General features: G+C 37.4%; 1 protein-coding gene across 3 annotated transcripts in view; it reads right to left on the reverse strand.

The window, feature by feature from the left end:
- Positions 1 to 771: 771 nt before the first annotated feature.
- LOC140506652 (OX-2 membrane glycoprotein-like) overlaps positions 772 to 26,155 on the reverse strand; it is a 57,021-nt gene continuing 31,637 nt past the window's right edge. For all 3 annotated transcript variants that reach the window (XM_072614021.1, XM_072614020.1, XM_072614019.1), the window contains exons 4-6: positions 23,851 to 23,953; positions 21,019 to 21,133; positions 772 to 4,250 (exon numbers count right to left, since the gene is read on the reverse strand). In XM_072614021.1, coding sequence (XP_072470122.1) covers positions 4,239 to 4,250; positions 21,019 to 21,133; positions 23,851 to 23,953 — 230 coding nt within the window. In that variant the 3' untranslated portion in view covers positions 772 to 4,238. The remainder of the gene's footprint in view (positions 4,251 to 21,018; positions 21,134 to 23,850; positions 23,954 to 26,155) is intronic.

The following is a 26,155-nucleotide window of genomic DNA, read 5'->3' on the forward strand; positions in this document are numbered from 1 at the left end:
GAATGTTTAGTTTCCAGGTAATTTTTAATCTGTTTCCAAAGCATTTTATTGGATGTAGTTTTTGGTGCATTGTCATCTGAAAAGGATACACTTCATATTTCTGATGTTCTGTATTTGACTGTGAGCATTTATGCCCTCATACATGTTCAGTTTTTGAGTAGGTGTCATGCACATTTCTATTCCCATTCAGTTTTCTCCAGAGATCAGTCATATCTAACCTTTCTAAAATTGAATTTACTTCCTTAACTTGTTTATTTTTGGGGGGGTAGATTTTTCTAGTTCTGAGAAAAGAAAGTTGAGTTTCCCTGCTACTATACTTTTACTATTTATTTCATCCTTTAATTTACACTTTTCCTTTAAGAATTTGGGTGCTGTGCTATTTGTTGCATATATGTTTAGTATTGATATTACTTCATTGTCTTTTAGTAAAATGTAGTTTCTCTCACTTTTAACTTCAATCTGCTTCATTAACATTTTCTCCATCATTGTCTTAAGTCAAGACAATCAACAAAGCAATGAATCAAATTCTGATTTAAATAGCATTCACCAGTTTCTAAGGTGAAAAGCTCAAACTAAAACTTTAACATTTGTCTCTCCAGCTGATATGAGCTGGCTCCAGCACACCCTGCTGAAAGCAATCAATCACTCAATACTACAGCAATGGAAGTAAAGTCAACATGGAATGACAACAAAATGCTGGTAAAATACAACTATCAATGATAGTAGTGTTGGTGGCAAGAGAACACATCACTTCTTTCTCACAATAATAAATTAACCATTTGTTTGGAAACATTCTTTAAGGAGATTTATTTGGATTTTTTGGAAGCACATTAAAATTTGTGAATCACTTTACCTACCTTATTTTGAGTCTGAAAAAAATTTTGTGAAGTTGTTACTGCAGCTATTAATATCTTCATTTTATAGCAGAATGCACTGAATTTCAATTTCAAGGTAAAGGGCATTGGCTATGCTCATATTTAGAAAGTATGAGAAGCAGAATTGGAATCCAAATTCCTTGACTCCAAATCTGGAAATCAATCCACTATATCATACAGTCTACTTCCTTCTAGTTTCTTTGGGGAAGGATTGATTCAATGCTTGCTTTCTTGGTTTGGATTTTTTTCTTTGAACACTCATATTTGTCTTTATTTATAAAAACAAAATTTTAAAGATGCCTTTTTGTTTTACTTTACTATAGCTTTTCCCAATATCCCTCTCTTTCCACCTCCCAGAGAAACATGTAAAACAATATCTCATTGAACCATATAGAACTGTACATTACATACAAAAAGTATTTTAAGTGATAAAAAGGGATACAAGTCTCATTTCTAAAATATATAGAGAACTGAGTTAAATTAATAATAATATAACTATTTTCCAGTTGATAAATGATCAAAGGATATGAATAGGCAGGTTTCAGAAGAAGTAATTAGCTTTCTATAGTTATATGAAGAAAAGACTCTAAATCACTGTTGATTATAGAAACAGAAATTAAAATAACTCTGAGGTACTACCTCACACCCATCATATTGGCTAACATGACAAAAACAAACAGGAAAATTATAAATGTTGCAGAAGATGTGGGAATAGTGGAACACTAATGCAGTGCTGGTGGAAATGTGAACTGATCCAACCATTCTGGAGGGCAAGTTGGAACTACACACAAAAAGCTATAAAACTGTGCATACTTAGCAATACCACTTCTAGGTCTGTATCCCAAAGAGATCATAAGATGGGGAAAAGGACCTATATGTAAAAAATATTTATAGCAGCTCTTTTTGTGGTGGCTAAGAATTGGAAGTTAAGGGGACACCCAAACTGGGGAATGACTGAACAAGTTGTGGTATATAAATGTGATGGAATACTATTGTTCCATAAGAAATGATGAGCAGGCAGACTTCAGAGAGACCTGGAAAGACTTACATGAACTGATGCTGAATGAAGTGAGCAGTACCAGGAGAACATTGTACACAGTAACAGCAAGATTGTGTGATGATCAACTTTGATAGACTTAGCTCTTCTGAGCAATACTAACGCAGCTTCTTGCTTATGGAGGGGCATAAAAGGCACAGCCACACAGAACCTAGTTCTTTCAGACTTAGCAAGTGCCTCAGACCTCTCAAGTCTCCCTACTCTGTAGACCTGCCGATCAGATGCATTACTATGGGGAGATGAGGGAGGCTACATCTACCAAAGCCACAGATAGATGCCCACAGTATCTTTCTGTACTATGATAAGGCAATCTAATTTTAAATGATCAATGACTTATGAGTGCCTCGTTTCATCCACAAATCAAACCTGAACTAAGAGATTGCTGGTGTTAATAGCTCTGCCTTTAATACTGGGCATTTCGCCATTCAGCAGCCTCAGTCTCTGTCCCCAAACAGTTTCTAGGAAGGTAGAACTAGTACAAGTTGGCTTATGGAGTTTTCCTTCAGGCTTAGTGGGGAATCACACCAACACATCCACATGTCCTGACTAAATTCCTTCTATTTTTCAGTTTTCTGGATGGGCTCATTTCTGGTACAGGGCATTAGAACATTTTACTTACTCCACCAATGCCTGAACAAATTTATGCTCTTTGGATCTCTGAGGCAGCTGAGACAAAGGTAAGAGAGTGTAGAGCTGAGTTGAATTCTGTTGTAAACCTATGTATTTGTGCAGCCTTGTTCCTGTAGCATGGTGGGAGATAAGGGAAGAATGCTGAGTGAGTAGTTAGGTACAGGGTTGGGGAACATGCCACCTCGAGGTCACATGTGGCCCTCTAGGTCCTCAAGTGCAGCCCTTTGACTGAACCTAAACTTCACAGAACAAATCCCCTTAACAAAAGATTTATTCTATAAAACGTGGATTTAATCAAAAGGCCACACTTGAGGATCTAGAAGGTCACATATTGCCTTGAGGCTGCAGGTTCTCCACCTTTACACTGCAAGGAATTAAGGATTATTGCATTAGTTCAATGGGTTTTTGCTTCATTTGAGTTGTTGGTTTTCTAGGCTGTGGAGAGTTGAACTTGTTTTCCCTTGTGCATCATTCCTAATTTGGAGAAGTTTAAGAAATCATGAAGATCAGAGAAAATGTCCAGTTCTCCATCTTGTTGATCACATGACCCAAAAAAATAAAGTCATAATTTTTCATTGATGATTACATTGGTCTTTTCAGGGTATGTTCTTTTGTGGGTACATGCTAATCTTCTTTACTTTTTTTAGAATATCATATTTTAGTTACTTCGCTGATTTATCACACATGAAGAATTATTCTGGGCATTTTCATAATCCAAATGCATTTTCCTTGATAGTTGAAGGCCTGTCTTTAAGTGGCCTACAATATTTGTTGTTTGATCTTGAATTTTGAAACTAAATGGTTAGATTTCTTGGTGATGGAAATTGCAATCTTTATCACTGATCTTGTTGTTTGTTCAGTAGTTTCAGTCATTTCTGACTCTTGCAAAGATACAGGAGTGGTTTGCCATTTCCTTCTCCAGCTCATTTTACAAATGAGGAAATTGAGACCAACAGAGTTAAGTAACTTGTGCAGGGTCACAGAGCTACTAAGTGTCTGAGGCCAGATTTGAACTCACTTCTTCCTGACTCCAAGCCCTGCACTTGATTCACTGCACAACCTAGCTCCCTTATCAGTGATCTTAGATTCTTCTAGAAAGCACTTTGCCCTCTAGTTTTAATATATTTGGGGCCATTTTTTTTTTTTTTTTTTTTTACTATTTACTACTGTATTGGTCTTAGGCTTTTAAATTTGTCATGATTTTTCCTCCCATGATTTCTTCAGTCCTTAAATTATTTCGGAACATCCTGTCTTCAAGGTCAGTAACTTTGGTTTGCACATAATGTAAGTACTTCTCCAACGCTACTATATTTTTTGGTTATTTTTTTTAAATGTTCTTTCACTTTTCTATTTTTGAGTTTTAAATATGTTATTCTCTTTTTTCAGAGTATTCTTTTGGAGAGATAGTCCATCATGTATTCTAAAATTTCTACTCTCATTTATCTTACTGATTTTTTCCCTAAATTTCTTATTTTCCATAATTCCTTTACATGTTCTTTTTAAACTTTTCCACAGTTTTGTTCTGTTATTCCATTTCTTCTTGAAATCCCATAGAATTTATTGCCATGCTTCATTTTTCATAGTTATTTTACTTACTTCACATCACTGCAAAATAATTACACATTACGCTCTTTCCCTTTCTAGATTTACTCATTTTTTCTTCTAAGTTTCATTTCTCACATGCTTTTCTGAAATGAAAAGAAAAAAAGCAAATATTAATGGATCCAGTTGAGCAATTATAAGCAATTTAGATTTCAAAAAACCAACTATTTTAAAGTAAAATTTTTAATAATTTCTCAAATTTATCATTGGCTTGTTTCTTTGCTAAATCTCCTGTTCATTTTATATTTTAAAAATATTCATTTAAAATTTAGTAAAATGTCCTAAACCCCTTCTTTGTATTTATATTTGCTTTTAGTTCTCAAACTGTAAACTTTAGATATGAAATGACTAATATATTACTCTAATAAACTCCATTTTAATTTTTATTATTTTATTATGAAATGAAAGTTAAGCAGTACATTTTACCATAACTGATTTAATTTCATGACTTCTTTCCTGTGACAGTAAGTCATTGATTTACTTCTTGATATAAAGCAATTCCCTCTCTTTTTTTATCTATCAAATTCCTCCCCTCCATCAAGGAACTCACTCCAAAAATACAATAAATGATTTATATTTGTTTTGAAGGAATTATGGAATAAAGATTTGCATTTTGTAAGGGATGTCAGCATCAAGCTGTGGGCTACAATGAGACAAAGCAGACCAGAAGGACCAGGATCAGACCTAAACTGGCCCATTAGGGCAGTATAGTAACCTTATGATCTAACAGCAATGTCTAGGTCAGAGTCCAGACTGTCAGATTAAATTGGAGAGTATTGGAAATCTTTGAAGTCAAATTAGGCTATCATGAATTGGTGATTAAAGGCTGTGTTTTGCATGAACAGTACCCAGAAGTTCAAACAGGACAAGAAAAATCCTGGAACAGTGGAGTCAGCGGAAAGATGGGGTGCAGTGGTTTTTGGTTGGGGGTTTCTTTTTTTTGTTGTTGTTGTTTTTAGCTCATGAGGCTAGGGGGATTAAGAGGAAAGGTCCTTCTTGCTGTGGTTAAAGAGAACTAGTATAGGATAGGAGGCATTCTAGCAAGTCAGCAGCAAGCTCAACCTCAGTGAACCAATGGGAGATCCTGAGCCCTCAGTGGTGGACCTGCAAGGGCTAACACCAGGAGCCCTTTGCTCAATCAGAGGATTTGGTAGACTCCAGTGTGAATGAGCTTCTACCACAGGCTTAGTCTGTCCGTCCTCTAGTGCAGCCCCAGGGGAAGAGGAAACCTCCAATAGCCAGACCACCACTCCCCCACACTCATGCTGAGAGCGTCAGTGTAACCCCAGGAGAAATGCAGAAAGATCTCACTTGGTCTTGACACATACCAGACAGCTCCAGCTTAGTAGCAAGTAAGCTAGAGCATTATATAGCTTCCAGCTGCCAGAACCAGAGGCCAAAGCAAACAAAGCCAGATATCAGCTTCCTAACATGGGATAGAGCCCTCTGTACCCCAGAAGCAGAGATTCACTTTAAAAGCCAGGAAAAAGGTGATCACAATGAGCAAAAAGCAACTTAGAAAAGCAAAGACCATAGATTCTTACTATGGGGACAGGAGAGATCAAAATATGAATTCAGAAGAGGACAGCATTGACACTATAGTCATATCTAAAACCTTGAAAGGGAATATGAACTGGTCTCAAGGCCAAAAAGCATTCTTGGAAGAGCTTGTAATGCCAATGCAATACCCACAGCAGTTACTATGGATATCCATGCATATTTCCAGGGTAAATATGCAAAATATAAACTCTCTTCCTCAAAGATGAGACCAAAATATTTATTCAGATACCAGAAAGCCAATTCCACCATGGTAGTAATGAAATTTGTATACATTACTAATAAGGGTAGCACAGCCATCTCCAAGCCTTCCTCTGCTAGGCCTCCCCACAAACAAGCTCCCCTAGGCCAAAATTCCACCCTCTCTCACTCACCCTAGCTCTGCCTCAGCTCTGCCTTGATCTCTTTTAGCTTTACCCTTCCTACTCCACCCATTCAGCAAACTCCTCCCACCATCAGCTCCATGTGACTCAAGCTGTGGGCTAGGCTAGACCTCAAAGCAGCTCTCATGAGCCTGTTAAGGGGCAGGGAAGATCTTCAAATTCCCTTGACATTACAGAACTCAAGAAGAATTTTAAAAGTCAAATTAAAGAGGTAGAAGAAAACTTGATCAATTCCTTTAAAAATACAATTGATAAAGTGGAAAAAGAAATCACTGAAAAAAACAACTCCTTAAAAATAAAATTGGCTAAATGAAAAGGGAGGTACAAAAGCTAACTGAAGAAAGCAATTTATTAAAAATTAGAATTGGGCAAGTAGAAGCTAATAACCCTATGAAGCATCAAGAATCAGTCAAACAAAATCAAAAGAATGAAAAAATAGAAAAATATGTAAAATATATCATTGAAAAAAAAAGTGACCTTGAAAATAGTTCCAGAAGACATAATTGAAGAATTATTGGTCTTCTGGAAAGGCATGATGAAAAAAAAAGCCTGGACAGTACCTTCCAAGAAATCATCAAGGAAAACTGCCCCAAAGTCCTAGAATCAGATGGTAAAATAATCATCAAAAGAATCCACAGATCACCTCCCATTGATCAAATCTCAATCCTCATCCCCCACTTCCTTGAGTTTACTTTTATTGTTATATTCTTTTTTTCTTACCCATTCCTTTACCATATCAGATGAGTATGATACCCATTCTTCCCTGCCACTCTGAACTCTAGGATCAAATATCCTAGAGTGACCTGTCACTCTGTCCTCTAGAACTGTCACTCTGAACTCTAGGATCAAATATAAACTTCATTTTTTGGCATTTTCATAACCTGGCCCCAAAATAACTTTTCAATCTCAACATACATTAGTTTCTTCCTCTCATTTTCTGGATCCACCAAAGTGGCCTTCATGTTATTTTTCACACATCCTATACATCTCCAAACTTCATATGTCTGCAATATATCTCCTATATGCCTGGAATGCACTGACTCCTCACCACTGCATCTTGGAATCTCTGACTTCCTTAAGTTCAGTTCAAGCACAACTTTCTGTAAGAGTACTAACAGAACCTGAAAAGACCTTAACCTAAAAAAGACCAGGGTTTCCCATTATATCCTGGGCCGTCTCCTGTCATCCTGGTAAATATGTGGCCACTGGACCCAGATGGTTCTGGAGGAGAAAGTGAGGCTGGTGACCTTGCACCACCTTCCCTCACTCAAGTGCAAGTCAACTGCAAGTCTTGTCATCATTTCTCTTATGACATGGTCCTCTTCTAGAATGAATGACAAACACACAAACCTGATCCTTACCTGAAGCTACAAGTGCCTCACTTCCCTTCCCCACTCCAAAGTTATGATATATCTCATTTTGTATTTTACATATGGCTATATATGGTGATGTTATCTCCTCTGTTAAAATGTAAGATCCTTGAAAGCAGGGACTAATTTCCTTTTGTCTTTGTACTTCCAGGGCCTATCACAGAATCTGATAGGTAGCAGGCACTTAGTAACTGCTTCTCCATTAAATGATTGTCCTAGCTTACCTCATGTATTCTCTTCATTTCAATGTCATTAATCATCCCTTCTCCAAGAAATGTCTTTATTCTGACCCTTCTTACTCCTTTCCACTCACTGCTGGGAGACTCTAGACTGAGGATCTATGAACTTTTTTGTTTTTTAAACTATTTTGATAACCACATTTCAATATAATTTTCCTTTGTGCTCCTATGTATTTTACTGCCAAAGTAATTCATGATTAAAAAAATAATTGAAAAAGTCTTTTCTCTAACAGCTTTTCAGGAATGCTAATTTTTGACAGAGACCAAAGAATACAAACAGAAATGCTGTGTGAGCCAAGACAAGAGAATGTGATCTTGTTCTTGGCTTTTCCCCTCATTGCTTATCTTTTTTTGTGGCCATGCCTTCTCCTCTTTGAATGTAACATGCCCTACCTGTTCTACCTTCTCTAACCATGCCAGGGGATACCTCCTCCCTCCAGTGGGAAGGATAACAAGAAGTATAACTCTGGCTTGGAACAATTGTTTCTCTGAAGTGAGTATACTTCCTGCAGACATCTCTGTAAGATGTTATCCCCTTTTCCCTTACCTAGTGTCCCTCCCCTCACCTGCAAATTGTCTCATAAAGCTGCTACATATTCTCTTTTTGTTGAAGGCCAGCTGACAATCTGCTCCTGCGTGGAATTGACATGAAATTAGGGAGATGTTGTTTCCCTGCGATGTCCCTACTCTTATTGGCAATTTTCTATGATCAAAAGTTTCATAAAATACCAGATCTATTAAATAATAGACATGCTGATAGGGGAACATCTGAGATTAAGTCCAAAAATTAAGCTATTAGGCTTAGGACTTTAGACCAACAACAATAAGGGAGGGTCCTTTAATTCTTAGTGATAGAATAGAGACAAATCAGGTCAAGGGTTCGTAAGGTTAGCACAAATAGTTGTTATTATTTTGGATCAGCTGGTTAATGTTAAATTAATGTTAAAAGAGAAATGGTTTGTGGTCTATATTGTAAATGTTTTAAAACAAACATCACATGACCAGAAGTTGGAATTGTCTTATGATGTGATATGTATTGCATTAAAAATGATTATTTATTGTATTTCTGTGAGTACCAGAGCCTGGTATTGATTCCTTAGTGAAATCTCATCTTCCTGATGTGGAAAATGAATAGTGAATTAATGTAAAATGTAAAAACTGGGTTCTAATGTGAATTTCTTAAACATGACAATTGGTCAAAGTTCCAATTTTGATTTTATAAGAGTGATAAGTATATAAAGCTTAGGACTGGTCATCTAAAATGGTATTAAGGTCAGTTTTGTAGGAGAGTGGACATCTGGATTTCTACAAGATAAAGGAAAGAAGATGCTGAGATGTTGTGCTGAAGATGGCTTGAACAAGCATCCAGACCAGAAAACTGCATCATATGATGTTCCTCCTCAGCCTGCTGTATGAGATGAAGCCTCTGAATGGACTATTCATGAATTTACCCTTTCCTTTTGAATTTCTATATCTGTACTTATGAAAGGGGACTACCCCCTTGTAATCTGTCAATATGTCAGTCAACTTTGCTCCCTTCCCATATACATATGAAAGGGGGATAGATGAAGGGAAGAGTTCATAAGGGAAAGAATGTCAGGAGATATTTATTGGATTTAGGTGTGGAAACATAAATTTTAATAAAGAAAAAAAGGGGGGGATTTTGTGGGAGGCAAGAAAGTTCTGTTGTCCACATTTCTAGGTGATAAGGTGTGTGACCTAGCATGGATAGGTTAGAGGTCAGAAACTAATGCACAGGCCCAAGGAGCTACGTGAAGAAGGGCCTATCAGAGAGAACATAAAGTCACATGGCCAGGGTACGGTGTCACGGAAGATCCAAAGTTCAGAAAACAGTATAAGGAGTCCCATCTTTCTGTACATGTTGTAGTCATCCTGTCACCTTACTGGGGAGGCTACTCCTCCATTTAGCGGGAATAGACATAAAGATTAATAAAGACTTTCCTGATTTCACAACAGGCATTGTTCTTTATTTAAAGTGAGCATGTTTCTCACTGTTGGGGGCCTGTTAAATAGGCTCACTTCTAACAAAAGCAAACAACTTCTTTAGGTCTGGTTTCTTCTTAGGCATATTTTGAATGTCTCTTTTTATTGGAAATCCATTTTTTTCGTTAACGGTGAGGCATTTATGGTAAGGCAAGTCAATTTGCAAATCACCTTGAGTTGTATCTTGAGCTCCTTTGCTCTCCAGAATATTTTATTCCTTCCATTCCCGAGTAGTCTAGCGTTATTTGAATTTCCTTTCCCGTACATTTGAAAGTCTTTCTCCTGGTTGCTCGTAGGATTTATTGTTTGTTAGTGACACTGTTGAATTTTACTACATTATGTCTCAGATGCTGTTACTGTGTACAATGTTCTCTTGGTTCTGTCCATTTTGTTCATCATCATTTTGTGCAAATATTTCCATGCTTTTCTAAGATCATTGAGATCATCATTATCTAGAGCACAGTAGTATTTCATCACAATCATAGAACACAACTTGTTTCACCATTCCTATGGCTCACTTTCTGATTCCCTCACTTCTAATGGCAATTTTCTTGGGGACTGAATCTCAAAGCTGTCTCAACTTCCTCCCGCGTTGGACAATTTACTTTCTTTGGTCTTTGCCTCAAGTAACTTCTGGGGAGGTTGCGTAGGGGGGGCAGAATTGTGCCCGCTGGATGCTGGGCACTTTCCCTCAGTCTAGTGGAGTGACAGCACAGCCTCATACATGGATTCTTCCCAGTTTCCCATGTTCCTGAGTTCTCTAGCTCATCATCTTTAGAACATAGAACACTCCTTACTTGCACTCCTCTATCTTTGATGCTTTCATAGCCTGAGCAACTTTCTGCTATGTGGATTTTCAAGGCACTGAGAGGAAAGATGGGTTGTAGAACTGCATCGCAAGCTCTTGGGTTGCCTTGTGCAGCTCTGTTGCAACAGTTTGGTGAGGAATAGGATTCTGAGTGATCTCACTAAGGGTTAAGGAAGCATTGTATTAGTACATCATGTTTTTATCCTCTTGGGGGCTTTTGGTGTCTAATGGTTTTTGTTGTCCTTTCAGTTGTGTCCTACTCTACATGAACCCATTCAGGGTTTTCTTGGCAAAGACACTAGAGTGGTTTACCATTTCCTTCTCCATCACCATTTCCTTCTCCATGACCATTTCCTTCTCCAAGTATTGTATTAATTCATCATGTTTTAATTTGATTGAGTTCTTGGTATCTAGTAACATCAAACTCAAATAGAGAAGAATCCCTTAGGAACACACCTTGACTTAGAAAGTCACATGTTAACATTGTCCATGTGGTTGGTTGTTTGGTTTTTTTTGCATTTTTATTTATTTTGTTAAATCTTTTTCAATTACATTTTAATCTAGTTCAGGCCACACTTGGTAATGTTGTGGGTCACATGAGGCCCATGAGGCTCATGTTCAACACTTCTGTACTCAGTCATGGAGACAGCTTAACATGCTTTATCTCATATATAATTCCATAATTTTTAATAATTCTGAGAGTTCAGAAAGATTAGAGAAAATACTCAGTCCTCAGGCTTATTGGTAGCATAACCCATAAGTGTCAGATCAGAATTCTTAAGTCTTTAAAAGATCTTTGTCTTTACAATAATGTTGTTACTGCATAAAATGTTCTTTTTGCTCTGTTCACTTCACCTGGCACCCATTCATAAAAGTTTTAGATTTCTCTGAAACTACCTCCCCCATTTCTTGTAGCATAATAGTATCCCATAATATTGATATACTATAATTCATTTAGCCATTCTTTAATAATTATAAACATGAAAAAATCTCATGTTATCCTATTTACTTGTCTTTAGTATGCCAAAGGATTTCTTCTTTGCTGCCTTCAAAATTGGCTGAAAATGATGAAAATAAAGAATTCATAAAGGCAGAGTTGTGTGTGTGTATACATGTACATGTGTGAGTGTGTACTCATGCAGAATAAAGTAAGCACATACATAATGATTATAACAATGTAAATGGAAATAACTAAAAATGGAATCAAAGCATTGGAAAAATATAATGACTGTGATTTGTCCAAGAGAAAAGTTGAGAAAATGTATCTCTCTTCTTCCTTTTGTAAGGAATAATGTTTATGGAATGTCACATATCTGTTTGACATGGTTCATACCCTTTTAAAAGAAATATTCGTTTAGTTTGGTTTTCTCTTTATTCCTATCCCAGCTATCCACATCTAGATGATTCTGAACCATTCTTAATTCTATTCTCCAAGAGTTCACCATGTTTTTCAAGAGACTATTCACATCTAATCTTGATAAAAGTACAGCTCTACTCCCTGCTGTCTCTTGCTTCCCATCTCCCCACTTTATCTTCTTCTTTTAATGTTCTTATCAAAAACAATTCTTTTGTTGTGTCTTCCAATTGCTCTTAGATCTAATTTTTGCTTGCTGTTCCATACTGCTTCCTGTTTTTTAGTTGAAGATATTTTAGAATTATTCTCTTCTTTAGAACTGATAGAATTCACAGGGTATTGGACAGATTCTGAATGGAGCAAGAGGCTAGGATACCATCTCACTCCAGGACCAATATGCTGTCAGCATGCTCTAGGTCTTTGGAGGGATATTAGCCTCCAAGGCCAGAATCTCCTTCAGTACAGGGGACAAGGGTTGAGGGAGCTGAGCGGGCAGGGGAAAGTCTCCTCCTCTGGTAGAATAAAGAAACAGGGGGTCAGAGTTGTAGCCTGACTCCAAGGGACCTGTGTGGGGGGCTTCATTGGGGGGATTTCATCATAGCCTTGTAACGTGATAAGTAATTGACTGAATGACTTAAATTTGGGATTCATCCCTGTAGTATCCTGTGAATTCTGTCAATTTGACAACTTTTTCAATATATTGAGAAAAAAAACACTTATATTATTTCCTTTAATATAGTAGCCAGGTGCTTTTCTTTTTCAGTTTTTGACAAACCTAAAATATTTCATTATGTTGCTTACATGCCTCCTTTACATTTTCAAAGTATTGCATTTCATTACAGTATCTTGAGATTTCTTAGTTATATGAGTTCCTTCTTTATTCCACCCTTTACTAATTTTTAAAATTACGTACTTCCTTAAATGTTTTCATCGTGATCCTTTTCCATTTGATTGTATCTTGATGTAGCAATTCACATGCAGTTATTGGTGACATTTTACAGTATATTCTACTTTCCTTGTCCATGTTTCTTTTATTCCAAATTTTTAATTATGTCAAAAATCTCTTTTGTTTCTTTTCTTCTTTGAATAATTTCTTTCAATTTTTGTTTTTGAGTCATTTCACTTGTGTCTGACTCTTTGTGACCCCATCTGGGCTATTTTTGGCAAAGATGCTGCAATGGGGACGGAGCCAAGATGGCAGAATAGAAGGACAGACCTGTAAAACCCTCCCCCATAGCCTATAAAATACCTGCAAAAAATAACTCTAAACAAATTCTAGAACAGCAGAAGCCACAAAAGGACAGAGTGAAAGAGATTTTATAGCCCAAAACAGTCTGGAAGGCCGACAAGAAAGGTCTATCTCACTAGGCATAGGGTGGAGTACAGTCCACCTTTGGCCTCACAGTGTGGCAGGGACAGGACCAGAGCAGGCTTCAGGAGGTGGAATCCCTGGCAGCAGCTGCAGTTCCCAGATTGCTCAACCCACAAATACCAAAGACAGCTTCAAAGGTCAGTGAGAAAGCTTTTTTCCCTGAGTGACAAGGAAACAGGGTCCCTGGCCCAAGGAGGAGGCATCTATATCCATTTTTGGAGTCCACCACCTAAAGACCCTGGAGGAATCAAGCTGCCAATCTGGATATCAGCCCTGAGTCATGACCCTGGGGTGAGAAGGAGTGCTGGCATGGTGGAACTGGAGGCAGTTGAGGAGAGGAAATTCTACTCACAGATCCTGGGAAGAAAAATTTTTGGTTGCTCCTAGACCAGAGCACAGGCCAGAAGAGGAGTAAATTCCTCTCCCTTGATTGTGCCACCTTGGAGGGACTGAGAACTTACAGATCCCTAGAGTATACTCTCCTCTTGACAAAGAACTCAAAAGGCTGGGAAAATGCCAAAAAGGGGGGAAAATAAGACAATGAAAGGTTACTTTCTTAGTGAACAGGTATTTTCTTCCATCCTTTTGGATGAGGAAGGATAATGCACACTATTAGAGGAAGACATAAAAGTCAAGGCTTCTACATCTAAAACCTCCAAAATAAATATGCAATGGTCACAGGCCATGGAAGAGCTCAAAAAGGATTTTGAAAACCAAGTAAGAGAGGTGTAGGAAAAATTGGGAAGAGAAATGAGAGCAATGCAAGAAAATCATGAAAACCAAGTCAACATCTTGCTAAAGGAGACCCAAAAAATGCTGAAGAAAATAACACCCTTAAAAATAGACTAACTCAAATGGCAAAAGTGGTCCAAAAAGCCAATGAGGAGAAGAATGCTCTAAAAAGCAAAATTAGTGAAATGGAAAAGGAAGTACAAGACCTCACTGAAGAAAATTGTTCTTTAAAAATTAGAATCAAGCAGATGGAAGCTAATGACTTTATGAGAAACCAAGAAATTACAAAACAAAACCAAAAGAATGAAAAAATAGAAGACTGTGAAATATCTTATTGGAAAAACAACTGACTTGGAAAATAGATCCAGGACAGACAATTTAAAAATTATGGGACTACCTGAAAGCCATGATCAAAAAAAGAGCCTAGATATCATCTTTCATGAAATTATCAAGGAAAGTTGCTCTGATATTCTAGAACCAGAGGGTGAAATAAATATTGAAAGAATCCACCCATCACCTCCTGAAAGAGATCTGAAAAAAAAAAACTCCTAGAAATATTGTAGCAAAATTCCAGAGTTCTCAGGTCAAGGAGAAAATATTGCAAGCATCCAGAAAGAAACAATTTGAGTATTGTGGAAATAAAATCAGGATAACACAAGATCAAGCAGCTTCTACATTAAGGGACTGAAGGACTTGGAATATGATATTCCAGAAGTCAAAGGAATTAGGATTAAAACCAAGAATCACCTACCCAGCAAAACTGAGTATAATACTTCAGGGGAAAAAATGGCTATTCAATGAAATAGAGGACTTTCAAGCATTCTTGATGGAAAGACCAGAACTGAATAGAAAATTTGACTTTCAAACACAAGAATCAAGAGAAACATGAAAAGGTGAACAGGCAAGACAAATCCTAAGGGAATTACTGAAGTTGAACTGCTTACATTTCTACATGGAAAGATCATATTTGAAACTTTTCTCAATATTTAGGTAGTTGGAGGGATTACACACACACACACACACACACACACACACACACACACACACATATATATAATCATACATATATATGTATATATGTAGACAGAGGGCATAGAGTGAATTGAATAGGAAGGGATGATATCTAAAAAAAATAAAATTAAGGAATAAGAGAGGATTATATTGAGAGGAGAAAGGGAGAAATGGAATGGGGCAAACTATCTTTCATAAAAGAGGAAAGAAAAAGCTTTTTCAATGGAGGAAAAAAGGGGGAAGGTTAGAGGGAAAAAGTGAAGCTTACTCTTACTATATGTGGCTTAAGGAGGGAATAACATGCACACTCAATTTGGTATGAAAATCTCTTTTACACTACAGGAAAGTAGGGGGAAAGGGGATAAGTGGGATGAGGGGGATGATAGAAGGGAGGGCAAATGGGAGGAGGGAGTAATTAGAAGTAAATACTTTTGGGGAGGGACAAGGTCAAAAGAGAGAATAGAAAAAATGGGGGGGTAGGATAGAATAGAGGGAAATAAAGTTAGTCTTACACAACATAACTATTAAGGAAATCTTTTGCAAAGCTACACATATATAGCCTATATTGAATTGCTTGTCTTCATAGTGGGGATGGGTGGGGAGGGAGGAAGGGAGAGAAGTTGGAACTCAAAGTTTTAGGAATGAATGCTAAGAATTGTTTTTGCATGCAGATGGGAAATAAGAAATACAGGTAATGGGGTATAGAAATCTATCTTGCCCTACAAGAAAAGAGAGAAGACAGGGATAAGGGAAGGGAGGGGTGTGATAGAAGGAAGGGCAGATTGGGGAAAGGGGTAATCAGAGTGCACAGTGTTTGGGGGTTGAGGGGAGGGGAGAGATGGGGACAAAATTTTGAACTCAAAATTTTGTGGAAATTTGAACATTGAAAACTAAAAATAAATAAATAGACATCTTAAAAATATTGGAATGATTTGACCTTTCTTTTTCCAGTTCATTTTACAGATGAGGAAACTGAGACAAACAGAATTAAATGACTTGCCCAAGGTCACACAGATTTGGACTCAGAAAGATGAATCACCCTGCCTTCAGACCTAGAAAGCTATCCACTGTGTCACCTAGCTGGATATTTCTTAGGAATTTATTTCTCATTGATGCTTCAATATCTTTTTTTTTCCTAAGGAGGATATTGAAGAGATGGACTCTCTTGGGATCTCCATCTCTTCTTTATTCTGAGAAATCTGTGTTTAGAGAATTTCAAGATTCTCTAAGAATATTCAAAAGTGGAAGGGAACACAAGGAGTTGCAAAAGTATTAACAACTGAGGAGATTAAGATTGATCTTGTATTATTTATTTATTCATCCTTTTTATAAATTAATTTTGTTCTGTGACTGCTTATGTCATGGTTCTCTGTCTTTGAACTTAGTTCAGAATTAGCTGATCTGTAATGAGTTAAGTCCAGAAGTTCTGCTCTCCTGCTAGTCACTACTCTATTCTTGCCTTAAGGAATTTAATTTATCTTAAAGAACGCATGTGAACATGAAGGCATCAGGCCTGATATAATTACATCACCGAGCTATCCTTCAAGGATATCTAGTTTGCTGTCCAAAATTCTGGGCCACTGTCTTGTACTTTCATTTAAATAATGAGCACTTCTTAGTCTCATGAGAAAAGAAGAGGGCTTCATAGCTAGTCTCCCACACCAAACTTCCAATCAATCACATTGCTCCCTGTGCCTCAGCTTTTAACCAATTATGTTGCCCTCAACTATATGATGTCACCTATCCTATTCTTTATTTTGTTCTATTCTTTTTTTGTATTCCCCCAAACCTATAAAAGGAAACTGTCCTTTGGTTTGGGGTTTTTGGCATAAATGGAGACAAGTCACTGACTCTTTATAGATAGGCAGTCTGTCTCTGTTAATAAATTTCATCTTTCTCCAAGAATGGTCTCAGTTTAAAATTGTTAAAATTGCTAAAATTTAAATGCAACACAAATATCCTAAGGAACGCTGTGTAAGCACTAAATAAATATAAAACAAAAATGAAATCTTAATAAATGTTATTTAATTTATATTTTTAACATTTATGCATTTACCATGGGTTGGACCATACCAAACAAATTAGATGTGGCATGTTAACCAATGAGTACAAGATCTATTTCATTATTATTTAACTTATTTTTTTCTTAAAGTCAAAAGTCAGCTGATAAGTGGTGATGAAGTCCAATTTTCATCATTTCCCTATCCCGTGTCTCCTCTTGTCTACATCTTAAAAATTTTCTCTCCTTGATGAACTATACTAAAATTTTTTGGAAAAAAAATTATCAAAAGTTCAGAGACTGTATAGATAGAATTCCATTTCCTGAGGATGTCCTGGGGAAGTCAGAGGTAGATAGGAGGCTCTCAGGAATGAAATTTCAATGATAAAAAAGTAACAATTTTGATGGGGGAGTGGAAGGGTGAGAAATTTAAAGGTACTTATGTTAGTGTACCAAAATGTTACTTAACGAAATCTGATTTTTTTATTTTTAAATATTATTTTATGTTTTATTTTTGTGATTTTGGGTCTTGCTTTTGTTTTCTTTTAGTTCTCAAATGCCAGAACTCAAATACAGAATAAAGGGGAAGAAAGCATATCACAAACTTAAATGTTGAAACTTAAATACAAAGTAAGGAAAGAAAAAAAGCATGTCAGATGCATAGCAGTACATAAGAGAAGATTCAAAACATGTAGCAATGAATTTTATTTCAAGAAAGTTTGTATGATCAATACATTGTGTTGAGAGCTATCTATCTTTGCTTCTTTGTAAGTTATTTTTTTTTGTTCACTCCTGTGCTCTTTTTACTTTGTTCTTTCCCTATCACTCCCCAAAGGTTACAATTAACTGTGGATATATTAATATATAGATATATACACATATATACATACATACATATGTACATATATAAAGACATACTTTCCCTAACAAATTCTACTCCCCATCTTTGTTTTTATGTTTGTGCATCTCTCCTATTTCCTATCCCTCCTGACTCTTCTACTTTACTTCTACCTGTTATCTTATCCTATTACTTAACCTACTCCACTCCAAGGATCCTTCCCTTATCCTCTCATTCCCATAAATCTAAACCCCATTCTATAGCTCCCTATAACCTATTCCCTCACCCGCCCTGCCAAAGATCCTTCCCTTATTCTCTTCCCCCTTCCTATCCCTTTACTGTTTTATTTTCTCTGAATTTAGCAGCCTTTTATACTCAGGTCTACCCCAATCTTTCTTACAAATTACCTATCTGCTAATGACAATCTTAGACATCCATTTTATACTTTACATACATAAAAGGTAAACAGTCTCCTTATTGAATATCTTGTAATCAGTCTTTGGTATGTACTTTATGTTTCTCTTGAATCTTGTATATCTAATCTTCTATTAAGTTAATTTTTTTAAACAAAGTTCTGGAAGTTTGACTTGATCAAATGTCCATTTTTTTTATTCAGGATTATGCTTAACTTTACTGGGAATGATATTTTTGGCTGGAGCCCCAGTTCTTTTGCTCTTCAGTATAGTGTTCTAAGACCTGTGGTCCTTTAGTGTCTCTGCTGCTAGGTCTTGTGTGATTCTAATTGTGGCATCGTCAAATTTAAATTGGTTTTCTTCTTGTTGTTCTTAATATTTTATTCTTGAGCTAGGGGTTTCAGAATTTGATTATAATATTCATATGAGTTTTCCTCACAGGATCTCATTCAAATGGTTATAAATGGCCTTTTTTTCTATTTCTACTTTCCCCCTTGTTCTAATGCTTCAGGACAATTTTCTTTAATTATTTCTTGTATTATTGTATCAAGATTCTTTTTTTTATCATAGCTTTCATTTAATCTGATTATTCTTATGTTTTCTCTTCTTGATCTATTCTCCAAATCAATTGTTTTTCTTATAAGATGTTTCACTTTCCATTTTTTCATTCTTTCCATTTTGTTGATCTCATAACTTCACTGGCTTCCCCTTGCCCAATTCTAATTTTCAAATAATCATTTTCATCCTTAAGATTCTGGATCTCCTTTATTAATTGGTGGACTTTCTTTTCATAATCCTCTTGTTTTTCTTGGCTTGTTCTTTTTTTCAAATTTTTCCAAAATCTCTCTCATTTGATTTTTAAAGTTTTTTTTAAAGTTCTTCTATAAATTCTTTTTAGGCAGGTGACTATTTGACATTCTTCTTTAGTGTAGAACAGGGTTTCTTTGCTTCAATATCCTCCTCTGAAGATGAATCCCAGTCTTCTCTATTCCCATAATAACCTTCTATGGTTGCTTTCTTTCTCCTTTGCCTGTGCATAACTTAATTTTTATACTCACCTCTGGTCCTGGAGTCCTGGGGTCCTCACCAGCCCATGGGGGATGGTGCTTCTGGCGTTAGATCTTCAGCTCTTCCCTCTAGCCTCTAACCAAAGCCAAATCTCTAGCCTGCTGTAAGTGCCCACAGCCAGGGGCACCTCCCCACCTGCTTCCATACTCACCAAGCGTGTGCTGATTCCTTCTTGCCTCACCCCTCTTCACAGCACAGCTAGGTCTGGCATTCCATGTCAGCAGAGGTTTCCTTGATCTTCCCTGGCTCAAACACACTTCTCCCACCACTGTCCCACAGATAAAAGTTCCTGTGGCTGAGGCCAAAGCAGCCTCCCAACCCAGTTAAGCCTGGAGATGTTTACTCTTCACAGGGATAAAACCGCATACAGGGATTTTCCTTCAGGTCTTCTTGGATTGTCCCAGGAGGACCCCTATTGTACCCCTATTCTTATTTATTTCACACACACACAGAGTTTGTTCACCCTGAGGTGCTTTTGTGGGGGAAAATCTTGAGAGCTTGGAATTTTCTGACCTACTCCACCATCTTCCCAGAATCCTCTCCCAAACTCTGATTTTTTAAAAGGTATATACGAAGTTAGATACTGTAGACAAATACAATGGAATGGCATAATCCTATGCAAAATAGGAAGAGACTAAAGCTCAGAAACATTTGAGACATGGTAAATGCTAAGAACTGGTTTTAGAAGTTATATTGGGGGAAGATGGGGTTTAAAAAGAGGAAATAGTATGAACTTTTGGGGTTTGGATGGGAAGATTTGCCATTACTCTGGGACTGAAGGGAGTTTCTTTGCTTCAATATCCTCCTCTGAAGATGAACCCCAGTCTTCTCTATTCTTTCTCCATTGCCTGTGCATTTTTTTAGTAATAGCTTAATTTTTGTAATTATCTCTAGCCTTGGGGTACGGGGAGTGCTCTCTGGCCTCAGATCTTCAGTTCTCCCCTCCAGCCACTCATCGAAGCCAACCCTGCTCAATACGTATGTAAAGTGCCAGCCATGTCGGAGCAAAGGCACCAAGATTGAAGAAGATTGGGAAAGTCTTCTTAGCTGGGTCTTAAAGGAAGCCCAGGAAGGCAGGAGGAAGAGAGGAGGAGGAAGAGCATTTCAGGAGCATCCTTCCTAAGTGCCATCTCAAATGGATCACCATTTACCAAATGCAGTCTAAGGGTAATTATCACCCTTTCATTCTGCATGATGTGTTTCTCTTAACAAAACCTAAGATCACATTCCTTTCTTTGACTTCCATATATCACGCTGCTGACTTACACTAAGCTGGCATTTTACTATAACCTGAAATATTTATTAAATGACTCTTTTTCAGAATAACTGCTATTTAAACTGTGATGATGATTTAAAAAGCAAATATAGAAATGCCCATAATTAGTCTTAAATTTGCATGATTAAAGGAAATATTCTGACAGTCTAATCATATATGTCATATGAATATGATCTTAGAATAGAAAGAAATATCAGTAGATAGATAAAAATAGGTGAAAATGTAGAGATTTTTATTACATGTAATTGCAATGTAATAAATTTGTTATATTAGTTTAGGCAAATAACTTATTCTCCTTTGTGATTATTTCTTCTACTCTCAGAATCAAACAACAACAATTTATACCATACCACAACCGCAGTTGTGAACGTTCATAGCATAGATTAAAATCGTGTTCAACAACAGGACAGATCACACGATCATCAATTACCTCATTGTGACTGGGAATATTCTCTTTGTTGGAGTCTGGCTCAATGGACTTCTCTTTCTTTGGTTTCTCAGAGGAAAGATTTTGAGCAGAGCTGGGGTTACTTGTATTCTTTTTCCTGGAGATGGGTACAAACAGAACAATCAGAGAATGCCCTTTTGCTCCAGCATATGCAGACATTATTTCTTCCATCAGAATCATGAATATAGTATCTTTCTGGTCTCACTATTGCCCATGTGAAGTCCTAATACTTTCCCTTAATGTCATGATATGGATTAAGATGCGTGAAAGTTTGCCCTCAAAGGCCCCTTCATTATACAAATAAAGCAACTGAGGCCCAACAAGATACAGAAATAAAAATTGCAGATGCATTAAAAATGTGAAAATGCGTATGTTTGTTTTTGGATGTAGTTGCCATGTACTAACCTGATAGATTAGATAAATCACTTATTCCTCAATTTATTCAAAATCATATGAAAGGTAGGATTCAAACCCTAGTACTCTCAGTCCATAGGCAGGGCTTCTTCCAACGCACTACAATGTCTCCCATAGGTTGTTCAAAAAAAGATAGGGACCATCGCTCCAACACTCAAAAGAAAAAAAAAAGCAATCTTGGCATGTGGCCACTCTGCCCAGCTTTTGTTAGCTGGATCTGATGATAACTAAAGGTAGACCACCAGTGTGGCCTTTTGTGGTAAAGGTTTTCTAGAATTTCTCCCTCCCCGCCTTCCCAGAGCGAAAGCAGGTGGCAGAAGAGAAACAATGCCCAGCAGCTGGTGTCCGAGAGCAAAGCCCAATAGACACTAATCATCTTGCAGCTGCTGGAAGCACATCAATATAAAAAAAACCAGTATAAAAAGTTCCTGCAAAGATTAGAGGCAGTCAGGTATTGCAAAAGCTGCAAAGTGGCACTGTAGATAGAGGGTTGGGCCTGACGTCATGGAGATCTGAGCTCAACTCTGGTTTTTAAACACTTACTGGCCATGTGGCCCTAGGCAAGTCACCACTCTTCTCCGTAATAATTTCCTCAACTATAATATCCACTACCTTGCAGGAATGCAGTGAGGCCACATGAGATAGTATTTATAAAAGTGCTTGGATTGGTGCCTGGAACATAGTCGGTTCTTAGTAAATGCTTATTTTCTTACTAGCCCCTAGCAGGTAGCAGTCCTGGTCAGACCAGAAGACACTGGCACCCAGGCAGTGCTGGAGGCATGAGGCCATTGCACAGGTATGTTCTAGCTGCATGTATTCCCATGTGTGGCTCTCATATGTGATTTCTAAGCTTTTCTGCTCTCCCCAGTGATCATGTGTGTATTTGTATGAGAATATGACCCATGTTTATGGGGGGGGATTGTTCTTTTTTTCTGCCTTTCTACCTTTTTCAACCTTATTATTTTCATTGTTCAGTAGTTTTCAGTCATGCCCAACTCTTCATGATGCCATTTAGGGTTTTCTTGGCAAAGATACTGGAGTGGTTTATCATTTCCTTATCCAGCTCATTTTACAGATGAGGAAACTGAGGCGAACAGGGTTAAGTGACTTGCTCAGAGTCACACAACTGATAAGTATCTGAAGCCAGATTAGAACTCAGGAAGATGAGTCTTCTTAATTTCAGGCCCAGCACTCTATACACCATGCCACCTGGTTGCCTTTCAAGGCTTTTACTTCAAACAAATTGTTTCTGTAAGTAATAGATTCAAAAGTAAATGATAGTGTGAAGACAGTTTATGACCTGGGATTTCAAGTAGATATGGACTCATGGAGTACCTTGAACTTCTGGAGGGGCCATTTGGAGACTGGCACTATGCCTTAAATGTATTTGCTAACAATTAGCGCAGAGTGATATGACATCAATACTGAAATTATCAAATTCTCTCCACAGTGCAATTTTGAGATCGTCTATCTTTTAAATCAAACATTTTCCTCTCCTGCCAATTAGGCTAACTTGAAAAATATGTTTGCTTTTGGTCAGTTACTAGGCAAAGCTGTAAGCTATGAGTTAGGGTAGGCCTACCGCTAATTACCCTCTTTATGTAATGCTTTTGGCCACCTCATTGTCTTTTGTGACCTGTCCCCCATCATCCACGTGCTTTTATCCTATCAAATCCTACACATGAGAGGAGGGCCGGGGAAGAGTATGAGGGGTAGGTGTGGGAGAGGAGGGGAAGAGATGGAATAAGCATTTATTTAATACCTACTATATACCAACCACTGTGCTAAACACTATATCAATATTATATCATTTGGTCCTCTCAAAGACCCTGAGAGGTGAGTGTTATTATTACCCCCATTTTACAGTAGAAGAAGTCAAGGCAGACAGGGGTTAGTGACTTTCCCAAGGGTCACATAGCTAGGAAGCATCTGAGCCTGGATTTAAATTCAGGTCTTCCTGACTCCAAGCTCAGCAATCTATCTGCTGCACCATGCAACTGCCTGTTGAGAAAAGATCTGAAATATATTTGTACAAAACCAGTAAACAGTTAACAACAGCTCCAAATATACTTTTTCTCAGGAGTCTCCCTTGCATTTCCATCTAACTATGTATTGTTAGAACTGAAAGGGACCTTGGTATCATATAGATTAATGCCCAATATCATACAACTAGCTATCAGCACAGCAGAGACTTGAATCCTGGTCATATGATGCCTTTTCCAGTGGTTTTTTCAGTACAATATATTGTTCCCCAAGGCCTAAGTTTTAGGCATCAGAATGGAGGCCAGGATGATAACTTGTGCCTTTCCAAGGCCACTTGAAACAGGCTTGTCCAAATATGAAACCAGGCCTTAGTCTTACCCCAAGTTTTTGCTCTAATCAATTAATATTGCAACTTACCTTTTCATTATGAGAACTAGAAAACAGCTAAAGATCAATACACAAATAGAGAGTGATGTTATCAGGTATGCATGTAGCCTCAATGAAGAGTGATGGGAAATTGCTAGAAAACATAAGCCATAAATGCCATATATTAATCACCCTAATTTCCAATGCATGGAGTCTATTTTGTTTGCTATTTCAGGTTTACCTTTATATTCTGCTTTGGTCAATCATAAGGAAAACTTATCAGTACCTTTACCTTGGATCCAGTTTTGGTTTGCTTTGGGATATTTATTCCACAACACATTTTAAGAATTGAAGAAAACTTTCATAATTTCACCCTGAGGCAGAATCTGGACTACTTTAATAGATTCTTTCTCTGACAATGCTACCAGTCAGGTACAGGCCCTCATCACCTCATACTTGGACCACTGCAGTCACCTGCTAGTGGGTCTCCCTGTGTAAAGTCTCAGTCTACTACAGCTGCCAAGGTGATCTTCCTAAAGGACAGGACTGACTATGTCACCACCATATGAAAATAAACTCTAGTGGTTTTCTATTAATCCCAAATTCAAATATAAAATCCTTTGTATTTAAATTCCTTCCCAAATTTATCCCTATTTTTAAAAGTCTTCTATTTTATTCCTCTCCATGTAATCTATGATTCAGCAACACCCACTCTCTTGTCGTTCCTCACACATGATATTCCTGGCTCATGTTTTTTCACTGGCTATCCCCTCATGCCTGGATACTCTCCCCACTCATCCCCTACTCCTGCTTTCTTTCCTTACCTTCAAGATTCAGCTCAAATCCTACCTTCTCCAATCTCTCCCATGCCCCACTTTCCCCAGTGACAACCCTTTTGTAATTCACCCCCTTTGTCTATATCTTTTTGGTTTTTCAAATTTGATTCAGTTCTCTATATGTTTGAGAAATGAGGCCTTTATAAGAAAAATGTGCTGCAAAATTTTTTTCAGTTACTATCGCTAAATGCATTTCCCTCCATCCTATCCCCACCCCCCATTTATTCTATTCCAGTCCCTCCTCAAAAGTATTTTGTTTCTGACTACCTCTCCACCAATCTGCCCTACCTTCTATCACCTCTTCCCCTTCTCTTATCTCTTTCCTTTCCTACTTTCCTGTAGGGTAATTTCTATGCTCAATTGAGTGTGTATGTTATTCCCTCTTTGAGCCAGTTTTGATGAGAGTAAGATTCATCTTCCCATCTTCCCATCCACTAAAAGCTTTTTCTTCCTTCTTTTATGTGAGATAATTCACCCCATTCTACTTTTCCCTTTCCCTTTCTCCCAGTATATTCCTCTCTCACCCATTAATTTTATTTTTTTAGATATCATTCCTTCATATTCAACTCATACCTGTGCCCTCTATCTATATATGCTCCTATCTTGCCCTAATAATAAGAAAGTTCTTGTGCGATGGATCTTTCCTGCCCACCTTCTCAGCTGTCTTTGGCTAGAAAATTATTTCACTCTGTCCTTTTGTGGGTTCTACTGCCTCAGGAATTTTTAATGGCGTTATTTAAAGTTGTTTGGAGGGTTTGGGGAGAGCTCAGGCGAGTGGCTGCCTTTTCCCCACCCCTGTGTATCTTCTAAAAGAATAATTGTTTGCATGTTATCTCCCCAATTTGAATGTTAGATCTTTGAGGACAGTGACCATATTTATTTTTCCTTTCTTTAGTGCTTATGATAGTGTTTGACATATGGTAAGTACTTTATAAATACTTGCTCGTTGAATGGCTGACTCCATGAATGGGATTTTGCTCAGGTCCACATTTAATTCCACTTGATTATCTTTAGTAAAAGAGCAGAGAAGCAGCAGAGGTAATACAAAAATCATGAGAATTTTACTTTCTAATGTAGTCGGATAAAACATACTTGCTCAGAAATGCCCTCATGTTGAATTATGGCTGCAAGGATCCTTGGAAGTTACTGATTCCAACGTGCACATTTTACAGATCAGAAAACTGAGGCATACAGAGTTCTTTGACTCTAAGTCTGGGACTTAATCATTAATTACAATATGGCACCTCTCATACCTGATGGGTTATATGAAGGTATACAGACATACTCCTTCTTTGGACCATAATCACTTCTGTGCCTCCACACTATTGTCATCATCTCAGGCCACGACATCCCCAAATGTCATAATGGTACCTCCAGCACTTAGCATGGCACACAGTAGGTACTTCATGAATGTTTTTCACTAACTTGTGACAGATGGGCTCATTAAATGAGGAAAAGATGAGGGTGAACAACATCTTAACTTAATTTCCCCTCCTCCACTACAGATGGATGTCAATTGC

Source organism: Notamacropus eugenii, chromosome 5 (genome assembly GCF_028372415.1).
Source record: "Notamacropus eugenii isolate mMacEug1 chromosome 5, mMacEug1.pri_v2, whole genome shotgun sequence".
Classification (NCBI taxonomy): domain Eukaryota; kingdom Metazoa; phylum Chordata; class Mammalia; order Diprotodontia; family Macropodidae; genus Notamacropus; species Notamacropus eugenii.